The 11725-nt window shown below is 34.5% G+C and overlaps 1 protein-coding gene across 11 annotated transcripts; it reads left to right on the top strand.

Annotated features, from left to right (window-relative positions):
• Positions 1-2418: 2418 nt before the first annotated feature.
• LOC108214769 (NEDD8-specific protease 1-like) lies at positions 2419-11206 on the top strand. Of its 11 annotated transcripts, none has more exons than XM_064090269.1 (9): positions 2419-4342; positions 5760-6022; positions 6303-6448; positions 6528-6621; positions 7411-7476; positions 7746-7822; positions 8778-8817; positions 9599-9665; positions 9783-11206. In XM_064090269.1, the coding sequence occupies exons 8-9, from the start codon at positions 9615-9617 to the stop codon at positions 10980-10982; spliced, it is 1251 nt and encodes a 416-aa protein (XP_063946339.1). In that variant the 5' UTR covers positions 2419-4342; positions 5760-6022; positions 6303-6448; positions 6528-6621; positions 7411-7476; positions 7746-7822; positions 8778-8817; positions 9599-9614; the 3' UTR covers positions 10983-11206. The 11 variants fall into 11 exon arrangements, with proteins under 11 accessions (XP_063946339.1, XP_063946335.1, XP_017242442.1 ...); XM_064090265.1 differs by having other exon boundaries at positions 7399-7476; XM_017386953.2 differs by lacking the exon at positions 7746-7822 and having other exon boundaries at positions 2419-3209; positions 7399-7476.
• Positions 11207-11725: the final 519 nt, after the last annotated feature.

Genomic DNA, 11725 nt, shown 5'->3' with positions numbered 1-11725 from the left:
CCTCACAAACTTTTAGCTAAAAAACCATGTGACTTTCTAAAATTAAATTTTATAGCTAATATTCACAAAAAATAAAACTCCAACCACAACAACTCCTTGTGTATAATTATAGTCATCCCCTATGATAGCTATATTTGTCGATCCGCTACAGATCTGTAGCGAATTCAACGTCTTCTCCCGCAATTTATTTTCCTCATTCACACTGATTACATATTATTTATTACATATTATTTATTACCATATTAAACTGATATATTCTATTTATAACAATCTAAAAATTAATAACATACTACTTTTGAATTATAGCCAGCCAATACAATCAATACCATTGAGAGCATCTCCAACCATACAAAACATTTGGCTAAAAGGTGAGTTGGTATACCAAATATAAAAAAATATAGCCAACATGTTGAAAAAGTCGCACTCCAACCACGTCAATCTGTTGTCTATAATTTTAGCCAATCTCCTATGGATGGCTATATTTGTCGAACCTCCACAGGTCTGCAAGAAATCTGTAGGAAGATTACACATCATTTATTACCGTATTAAATTGATATATTCTATTTTAACAATCTGAAATATTAATAACATATTATTTTTAAATTATAGTCAACCAATATAGCCAATACCATTGAAGTACAATGTCTTAGAGCATCTCCAACCATCTGAAGCCCTTGGCTAAAAGATGAGTTGGCATACTTAAAATAAAAAAATTTAACCAACAGCTCCAAAAACTCAGCTCCAACCATGCTCAGTTGTTGTCTATAAATTTAGTCAATCTCCTATGGATGGCTAAATTTGTCGAACCTCTACAGGTCTGTAAGAAAATCTGTAGGAATATTGTACATCATTTATTACCATATTGAACTGATATATTCTATTTTAATAATTTAAAATATTAATAACACACTATTTTTAAATTATAGCCAATCAATATAGCCAGTACCATTGAAGCAAAATGCCTTACATGTTAAGCAAATTTTACATAATGTCTTACAGGTCCAATTTAGCCAACGATTATAGCCAACGCCGTTGGAGATGCTCTTACAGCTTCAACAAATTTTACATAATGTCTTACAGGTCCAATTTAGCCAACGATTATAGACAACGCGGTTGGAGATGCTCTGAAGCACAATGTCTTACAGGTTCGGCAAATTTTACCTAATGTCTTACAGGTTCAATGTAGCCAACGATTATAGCCAATGCCATTGTCTAAATTCACAACTTAAATATAATATCTTCTAAATCTTCTAAATATACATAATACTTGACCACTTCAACTCCAATATTAATTTTAATTTATATTTAAAATTTATTATAATTTTTTTTGTATTCTCAAAATAAAAATTTATTGTAAATTTTTTTGACAAGTAATTAAGAGAAGAATGCGTGTATAAAAATTTATTATGAATTATGAAATAATAGAATGAGAAAATAATTGGCTTAAAAATATAACTCCAAAAAATTATCCTAACATCGGTGGAGTTCTTGTCTCGGACTAACCCTCCGATAATGAAGCTTAATAATCCGGGTACAGACGATTGGTTAGCCCGAGACAAGATCTACCACGTCATCTTCTGCTTCTCCATCAACATCGTCGGTTCACTCATTGCCTCACACTCCCATTACTCCTTTCTACGACGTCGTTCTATCTTCCTCGGCTCCATTCTCTCTCTCGCCGCCGGCGCCGCCAAAGAGCTCGCCGATCAGCTCGGTTTCTTCCACTCTGCCGGCGCGTCGTCCCGCGACGCTGTCGCCGATATTTTCGGCGTTTTTATCGCGGTGTTTGTGCTGACTGTGTGGAGACGGCGTCGTAGAGCTAGTCAAGTTGAGGGGTTGGAGATGGTCTGATCACGAATCTCGAGGTATATTTTAAATTTGTATGTGTTTTTTTAGTTGTTACAGTATGTGTTTGGTATTAATTTTTTTCTTATAAATAATGTTTAATTATAATAAAATTATTTATTATAAATATATCATTAAAAGCATAATGTTAATAAGATTCGTTCAATAACTGATTCATTATTTGTATAGTCTTGTCAGGTAACTTGAAACTTTTCTGTATTTTGATTTATTTGTGTTTTTCTTTGTTGCCTGCCATATGTTTGATCAAATGTCGCAATGAGGAAGGAAATCGGGGCTTGGAATTTTTTATGTCAGTATTTGAGTTGATTATTCTTCCTGTTACAGTAATTGAGTTGCTTAATAAGAATATAAGACTATGTTAATTGGCCACAAAGGATAGCTTAAAAAACATTAATTAATTTTTCTTGAAAATTGTGACAGTGAGAGCCAACACCCCTACATGTCCGTAATTTAACCTAGTTAATATCAAACTAGTTAGTTGTCCATGTTGATTATGGCAAAAATGTTAACTTAACCCTGCATGCTTATGTTGATGTTCTTGTGTTTTTTAAGGCATGGGAGATGATGAGAAAATTGTGTTGGGAGTTTCTGATTTGGACACTCTTGGAGAGGGGCGTTATCTCAATGACCAAATTATCGCGTTCTACTTCAATTACTTGTTCTCTAACCTAGATGATGAAAGTAAACCTGTTACGCGGCTTGTTTCACCTTCCATGTCCCTTTTGATTGCTAACTGTAGGGATGATGAGGGTGTGAAAGAGTTTGTTGAGTCTATGTCAAGCAAGAGGGTTGTGGTTTTTGTTGTTAATGACAATGAGGATTTTAGTGCGGGAGACGGTGGAAACCATTGGAGCACCCTTGTGTATGATAGAACGAAGAATATGTTTCTGCATTTTGATAGCCAGGGATTTAGCATGGAGGGAGTTGGCAGGGAGGGAGTGAATAACTTTTATGCCTTGAAGCTTTATGATGCTGTCAAGGAACACGTGGGACCAGGCGGTGAAGTTGCAAGGTTACAGACGTCGTCTTCGTTGAAGAAACAGAGGAACAAGAAGAAAAGTGTGATGTCTCTAACTGGAGCTGGAGCTGGCTTGCCTGTGTTTAAGGAATGTGAGACCCCTGAACAAACAAATAATTATGATTGCGGTCTGTATGTGTTAGCCATTGCCAAGGAAATCTGCCGGTGGTGCTCACGCGGACATAACAAGAGTGACATCGTTTCAACAATAAAGAAGAATGTTGATAGTTCAGTGGAGCAGAGAATGAGGGAGGAGGTGTTGAAGATCGTAGAAGGGAAGCTTGTGGATAGTTGAGAGGTCTGAGAAGTCGGAACTCAAATTCAGGTTTTGTCAGACTCAGATAGAGGTTTTAAACAGTTTTTTAGAATTAAAAGAACTCTTTTCATAGGCGCTGTTTACAGTTTGTGGCTTGTGGTTTAAAACATGTGTACAAAAGTACATGATACTTAAGTGGGGTAAAATGCAAACTCACCATCTCTGTTTTCGCAGTGGTTCTTCACTTCTGTCAATTATTTATTGCCATTAGGTTAATATTACTCACTACTTCTATGACTTAAGCTTATTGTGCTAGTCCATCTAATCTTGTATCTTGATTGCATTCATGTAATTCTGGTGGATAATTTTTATATCGGTTTTTCTATGGTCTGCCTATGAGCACACAATAGGCACAAAATTTGATAAGTTTAACATGTTTGGCTTACACTATTTAATAATGATGGACCCTCTTGTATCCACAACAACCACACCAATCAAAACACACCAAATTCATAAATTTTAGTGTTTAGCAATGTACCCATCCTTTTTATATTGTATTATTAATTATGTAGTGACTCGTTAGTGATCCTGAAGAAGGTCTATTGTCTTTTGACATGCTTGATTTGGTTGTACAAAAACGTACTCTCAAATCTCTCACATTGTAAAATATAATGTCTTTTGACTAAAAGCTTGGCAGGAGGCAAGTTATTGAATTACATTTGTGTTTTGTAGTTTTATATGTGTTTTGTGTGTAATTATAATTTCCTTGTGTTATTATCTTCCATCTCCATAATAGGCCCTGTACTTATGGATAAGAAAGAGTCGGGTCCAATTCAGTTGCTGTATTCAAATCCATCATCTTCTCTTTTCCATTACAGCACAAGGATCGCTCCTGATACATCCAACCAGAAGGTGTATAATTAGAAATGAGTGAATTCATTAACTTGTACCATTTTTTTAATGGATGATTTCTAAAAAGCTTGGCAGGAGGCAAGTTATTGAATTACATTTGTGTTTTGTAGTTTTATATGTGTTTTGTGTATAATTATAATTTCCTTGTGTTATTATCTTCCATCTCCATAATAGGCCCTGTACTTATGGATAAGAAAGAGTCGGGTCCAATTCAGTTGCTGTATTCAAATCCATCATCTTCTCTTTTCCATTACAGCACAAGGATTGCTCCTGATACATCCAACCAGAAGGTGTATAATTAGAAATGAGTGAATTCATTAACTTGTATGCCTTAAATGTATGACCACCCTTGTGCTTCGTCCTGGCTACGCCTACAGAGGAATCTTGTTTTTTTCATGTCTGTTCTGTGCTTGGTTTGTTTTTGTGGGATTTATTTATTTATTTATTGCATTTGGTGTATATATGATGATGGGTGTTACTGATTGATTCGGAAATGAGGTTTTGGGCAGTTTTTTTCCTGATATGTTTAGTGGAGATTAAAGTTCTTGCTTAATTATAATAGTTTCGTGATTACAAGTTACTTTGAAGCTTTTAACTTTTGTGTGGATTCTCAGAGTTTACTGGTTCCTATCTGTGGTGTATATGTTTATCTGGAAAGGAGTCGGGGAAACAGTGGAAAACAGTAATATTAAATACAGAACTTACCATTTATTTGTTCTTATAGTGGTAGGTATAATACCCAGTTATGGTATTTATGATGTTTGATATTAGTGTCAGTTCAATCTGGATAAACATGATGATGTAAATACTAAAGTTTCTGAAGTCACTGGAAACTGGCCAGTAGGTTCAGTTCAGTATTTTTTTGTGTAATGGGATCAAGTACTACTTGGATCTTGCAGGAGTTTGATATACAGCCAGAATTTTCCTTCTTTTTTTTTTTTTTTTTTTCTGTATGACCAATTTTTTAGTTCTGTACAAATGGGGAAGGTAGAGATGTAAGTAAGCAGCCTTACCACTACAAAAACTTGACTATCGCTGCAAACGACCTATAATCTTTTAGCTGTGTATGAAGACAGATTATGGTATTATTAATTGTTGGTCATGAATGGGGTGTGCTATATCTACTTAGGAACTTGAAAGGGACAAAGTTATCAAATTTGCAAAGAGATGGTCGCAGCTAGCTGTTGCTATCGACATTTTGTTCCATTTAATATTCACTAAACAATGATCCTCTTCTTTTTTTCTTTAATAGGTAGAGCACTATGTTATTGGAAATAAAATTTTGTTTTGTCATCCATGACAAATTGGCAATCACTTTTGTCTCATCGACTTCAATATGAATACTTGATTGATATTTATCTGTTTGCTATGAATTATAATAATACGGCACTTTGATCTGCTTATCAGCATACTGCATATGTCCCTTAACTAGGTAGTTTTAAAACTACAGCTTTGCTTATATCTGTTCATTGCCTTGTGTGCTTTGTCACAATAAAATAATACTTGCACCAGCTTTACATTGAGTCTCTCATCACTTCTCTAAAATCTCAATTAGCTTCTGATTTCAACCAGATTCACTTAACCACGAAGTCACGAATGATAGTTTTTTGGAAATTACAGATTTGTTGAGAACGAACTCTGTAGTTGATGACATGACTCTTATGATCCTTGCAACGTGTGCTTTTGTTTCTTTTGTCATTGGCATAGAAACTCACGGATGAGATGACCAAAAGGGGCCTGGGACTGGGACAGCCCTGGAAATGTTGCAAGTATCTTGATAGTGGTGTTTGTAACAGCCATTAGTGATTATCGGCACATGAGGGCACGAGATGTCTATATATAAGCTACTTTGAGGTGATATTGTACATCTTGCTCTTGGAAATTGAAGTGCCTGCAGATGGACTCTTTGTGTGAGATTTTTCTTTGCTGATTGAGAATCAAGTCTGACAGGAGAAAGTGAGCCTGTAACGGTAACCAACGATAATCCTTATTTTGTCGATTCAGGTCAACAGCAGTTCTTGGTCGGGCCTGCTGTTGCCCTTACATTCAATTTTGTGGTGTCCGCCAGTATTATTTTGATGAACAAATTGGTCTATATAATTGACTGTCCTCAATTTCTCCTGATACTTGACTTTTTGCACTCTACTAATTTTAACGAGGTTCCTTTGCTTCTGTTAATTGATTTCAGGTGCTTGTGAAACTTGTATTCAATTATCCAATATTTCTCACATTTATTCACTATGTCTGTAGCTGGTTCTCGATGGCCATCCTTAAAGCTTTGTCCATTCTTCCGGCTCCTCCAGCGAAGTCCCCCAAATTCTCGTCATTGTTGGCTCTTGCTATAGTCATGTCTCTCTACTGGCCTTGCCAATTAATGTTAGCTTAAAGTTTAATAGGTTAGGCATTGGAATCCTCCCACTCCTTGAATATAGCTAATGAGACTTCTTGATTAGTGGTAAACATATTTCCTTACAGTGCAGGATTTTATCAGATGGCTAAGATTGCTGTAACACCAGCGATTGTTCTGGCTGAATTCATTGTTCTTGGGAAAAGAATTTTGTTCCAAAAGGTAACTAATTTAGTATATATATTACTTGAAGATATTACTAATTTGTGAGCGTAATGGTTGCTATATTATTGTTATCCAGGCAAGTTTTTGCTATATATGTGTATCGGTTGTTGGTGCCTCTGAAGTTCACTTTTAAAATATGATCCTTTATGAGTTATTAAGTTTAAATTTGTGTTTTGTAGTTTTATATCATATTATAAAATGAATCCAATGCTGATGAAGTATGAGTCTATTCAAGAAAGTTTAATCTGCTCATATATATTATATTTATTAACTTATTATATTAATCCTAAATAAACAAATTATTTCATCTCGCGTGCTGGCAACACGAAGGAAGTACATATCAGCAAGCTTAAGCAATATCGAAAAAATTAACAGGGTTTCTCGGTTGCCTGTCGATTAACAGCAGGAACTTTGGCTTTAGATACCAAAAGCAGCATTAGAGGGAGGGTTGAGACTATAGAGATAGTTAAGAAGATAATAGGGGTGAAATTGGATTGGACTTCGACTGTTTTTATAGCTAATCAGACTGTTCGAGATCAGAAGTGCACTAAATCTATTAAGTTTTAGTTTGCAGGGGATCATTTAGGACACTGTTGCTATTATTTTCCTAAGGTGGTTGATACATATGATTTGTATAAAATATTTAAATATGTTATTGCATCTTTGGTAATAATAAATTATATTATCATATTTTATGAAGCAACCACCATAGTTGCCTAATTATATATTGTGTGATTTTCATCATCTGCTATTAGTACTTATTCGATTCTCCAGGCACAATTACAGGTGCTTCAAGCGGAGGAGTCGCTGCCCAGGCAACTAATAGCATGTTTGATTCAACTCAAAGCAAAGGTACGAAATTGTTTCACAAGAACAACTTCTCCAATAATTTGTCAGATTGTACACTATGGTCAGTATGAAAACAGGTGTCACTCAATCATACTCCGACACCCTTATGAATTCTTTTAAATCATCATTCTTTTATCTATTACTACTATTTTAAACACCAGTCATGAAAATATATGCTCAGTCAGGATACTAGGTTGCTGTTGATCATAAATTATACTCATGAATTGAAACTTATACTTGTCACCCTGTTTAATAAGAATCCTTTATGACAGTGAGGGCCAGCATTCAACGAGCCGAGACTACTGGTTTATGTGAAGCTAAAGAACAACTCAAAGAGAGAATCAGTGGAGTACGATAAAATTATATGGAATAATTATTTTAAAAATTGAGATGTAACGAGGAATTTACACACAAGGATACTGATGTCATCTATTTAAATGAGAGCTTGACACATAAGCTTGGATGACATAGCGGTCTTTTGCTTTAGAATAGAGAAGAAGGATTAGCTTTAAACATTTTTTCATTAGTAGTTTATTCATGTTATGTCTAGACCACAAAAATGATAAGACTTAATGTGAATTCTTGATATGATATTCTATATTTTAGAAGCTTGTTTTGGAGGACAAGTTTGGAATATTTTTGGTAAAAAATTTGCACTAATTACATGTCTTTTGTAGTGTCAAAAGTTTTTTTTACAAGATCGGTTCACTTTCAATAAACCTCATATACTGAAAGCTCAATGTTGATATATGCTTACTAAATAACATTTACACTGACTATATATTTCAGCAATTTTTGGACCCCTTTAACATAGCAGAGTTATGAAGTTTTTATTATCATGAAAATCATGAGTTAAAATAGAGGCCCGTATCTTACACGGGCTTTTACGCTAGTTGTTACTTATTCATCGTACAAATGTGAGTTTTTTCCTTTTTTAAACAAACGTGCCAATTTAATAATAAAAATCTATACGGCATCTACACTAATAATCGAGTCGAACAAACAATGGAATCGCCTGTTCTTCTTTGTTATTTTTTTTTTTGATTACTTTTTTGTATAATATTTTTTCGCCATTCACCCGGGCTATGAATATAACTTTGAATATCAATTTTATGTTTTTTTTAAAGTTATCAATTTTATGTTATTAATCTTAAGTTAAAATTTGAAATATCAAAGGTCTTTTCATCTAGTAATACTTAATTACAATAATTTTTTACAATTAATATATAATCCCATAGGACTCAGGTCATAGAGTTTGTAAGCTTTTGTTATACTCAAGTGCCCTAATACTATTTATTTTGCAGAGCTGCCGTTGTTTTTACTCTTCCTAGGCCAATAAAACAGGTATGAATCTTCTTGCCGCCCTATTATACATGGATGCCTTATGCTCGGCATATAAGTAACTTATAAGTTGCAATTTATGTGCAAGACAAACACCGCCTATGACTCGTAGTTTTGAAGATTAAGTAGCTTTTGAATCACTGTTTTTGTTTATGGTTAATACTTTCTTGCTTGAGTCTATGCTTATCTGATTTCAAGCACATAAATTATTGAATCTATTATGCAGAAAGTAAAACTAATATCTAAACTCACATACTTAGGAGATCGTGGAAAATGGCCCCAGATCTCATAAATTCGGGAGGTAATGCCCAGAATAACAGAGTTGGAAAAAATAGCCCAGCGTTTTCAATTTGGGAAGAAAAGCGTTTTGGTGTTTTAACTCCATCAAAGCGTTTTGTATAAATATACAAAACGCTACCCGATGTAGCGTTAGTGAATGTTATTTGGGGTCATTTTTCCGGATCCGGGAATCAGTCATGGATATAGTGATAGTAAGGGCCAACACCCGGAGATTGTGTGCTTAGATATTTGTTTGGATGTTTGGCACAGCCTATGTTAAAAAAGTACTTATTATCTATAATTCTCGAATTGTGACTTATAAGTCAGAAATCGACTAATAACACCTTTAAACAAAGCTGATTATGACTCATAAGTCAGAAGACGGGCTTTTTAAGCCTATTTAAACACCCGCATCCTCATATATGTTACTGTAACAGTTTCGGCATTGTATTGACAGTTGTGTTGATGTTAACTAATGTTCTAGCATTCTTTTTTATCGATGCAGCGACGAGTCATTTAGGATGGAGTCACCACTCAAAATTTTGCATGTTGATAAAACCGCTTCTCGAAAGGTATTTTTAAGTTTTGTTATTCATTCGATTTGTTGTTCGTTGACAAGTGTCGAGTGATTTGAGCTACGGTGTTAGGTGTAATATTGTTAACCAATTTTATTCGCACTCTGATAAAAGGTGTGCAGTGGCAAATCTCTGGCTATGGATTTACCAGATGAGATTGTGGCTTATATTCTATCGATGATCCCCATCAAGATGATTCGATATTGCTATTGTGTATGCAAAAGATGGCACAGTATAATCACGGAACCTTATTTTGCTAATCTGCATCTCTCAAGATCACCTGACTGCCTAATAATTTATCGACCAAATTTTTACGACGAGTATGCTATACATAGTTTGGCCGAACTAGACGACACACCCTATCCTGATATTCAAGACGGCCCTCTGATGTTTTTTGACCATGACGAGAATAAAGTTCGTGATGATGACTTCTTGAGGCACAGTGAGTGGCCTTTATGCGGTTCAATCAACGGGCTACTTTGCTTATGGCATACGATTGGCGCAACTTGTATATGCAATCCAATTACACGAGAGTACATACTCCTTGCAGATAACAAGAACCTCAGGAAATTGTCGCGTTTTCCAATTTATGGATTTGGATTTGTCAAGGCCAGCCACGAGTACAAGGTGGTATGTCTTTACCAAGGTGATTTTCCTTCATCTGCAGGCTCGGGTAAGTCATGGTGTGAGGTTTATACACTCGGAACAGGCATGTGGAGGAGCCTAGGACAGGTCCCGTTTTTAGTCAGTACTCGTGACAGAAGAAACAGAGTTTCTTCGTATGAAAGTGACTATACCTCTTGGTATGGAAGTCATGATGGCGTTTTTATCAGGAGCAACCTTCACTGGCTAATTTATGATCTGAACACGAATCAAGAAAGGGTGTGTACTTTTGACCTGAAGAAAGAAGAATTCCAACTAACTGCTCCTCCTCGAGTTACTAAGAAGGTAGATTACAGGAGACTGGGAATGCTTGGAGAGTGCTTGTGCGTTTGCGATAACACGGGGGAATCTGGATTTACCATTTGGGTATTGAAGGGTTACGGAAATAAACAAAGTTGGAGTAAAGAACTCTTCATTGATCAATCTTCTAATCAGCAATATGGCCCGGTTCATCCCTTAAAACTTTTTAAGGACGGGACTGTGTTATTTTCCTTGCGTAGTTATCAGTTAATTTATCATAGTGCAGATAAAACTTTCGAAACGTTTAGCATGTGTTGGAATGACCACTTTAACAAGCCTCTTGCAATGGTTTTTGTCCCCGGTTTTATTAGGCTCAAGAGTTTCGTGTCAGAGAAGGTTAAATTTTTTTAATTTTTAGATTTTTGATGATTAATGTTTTCCATTAATGTTTTCCAGAATGTGAAGACAAGGTTTCACCCAGCAGCTCAGTAATTTGATTAACTAGTAGTGTTTCACGAGCTTTGGGTAGTTTGGGATGTTTCATGTTTGTAAGTTGAATTATTGGTCTTTCTGATTTTATTTGCTTCGTTTAAACATTCTCCCTAAAGGCTATGAATGTTTCAAATTTGTTACTAGTACATGGTACCAATATATTCTTGAGTCTACATGATTTTGAGTGAAGTTATGATGTGATTCCACTTAACTCAAAAAATTAAGAAAGTCTAAAATGAGCGTTGTTATTACTTGAAGTTATTACAAATAAAATATATTATTCAAGATGATAATATATAGATACATGAAAATAAAGATTTTGTATTACTTTTATAAATTTCATTTTTGACAATGACATCAAAGGGATTTTTGATTTTATAAGGTTGTAAATGTTTTTACAACTTGAAAAAAAATTCTGGTTAATTTTTGAAGTTAATTTATAATTAAAAAAAAGTAAAATATTTCGTTCATAATTTTCAAAAAATGACATATACTCTAATCCACTTTAATAAATTTCATATAAATAAATTTTGATTTTTAGAGTATCAATTTATTGATTACATATATTTAGAGTCACAAATTTTTAAGAATTTTTATAGCCACATTAATAATTATTCATATAAAAAATTTTAATTGTCAAAGATTTTATGTGTATATAAGAT

This window comes from Daucus carota, chromosome 3 (genome assembly GCF_001625215.2).
Source record: "Daucus carota subsp. sativus chromosome 3, DH1 v3.0, whole genome shotgun sequence".
NCBI lineage: Eukaryota > Viridiplantae > Streptophyta > Magnoliopsida > Apiales > Apiaceae > Daucus > Daucus carota.
This window is presented reverse-complemented; position numbering and strand designations above follow the sequence as displayed.

Bases quoted from the DNA above. Each gene is read 5' to 3' on its own strand.
- LOC108214769 (XM_017386953.2), top strand. From the start codon at position 9,615: ATGGAGTCACCACTCAAAATTTTGCATGTTGATAAAACCGCTTCTCGA. The intron at 9,666-9,782 runs GTATTTTTAAGT...CTCTGATAAAAG, and splicing joins ATAAAACCGCTTCTCGAAAG to GTGTGCAGTGGCAAATCTCT.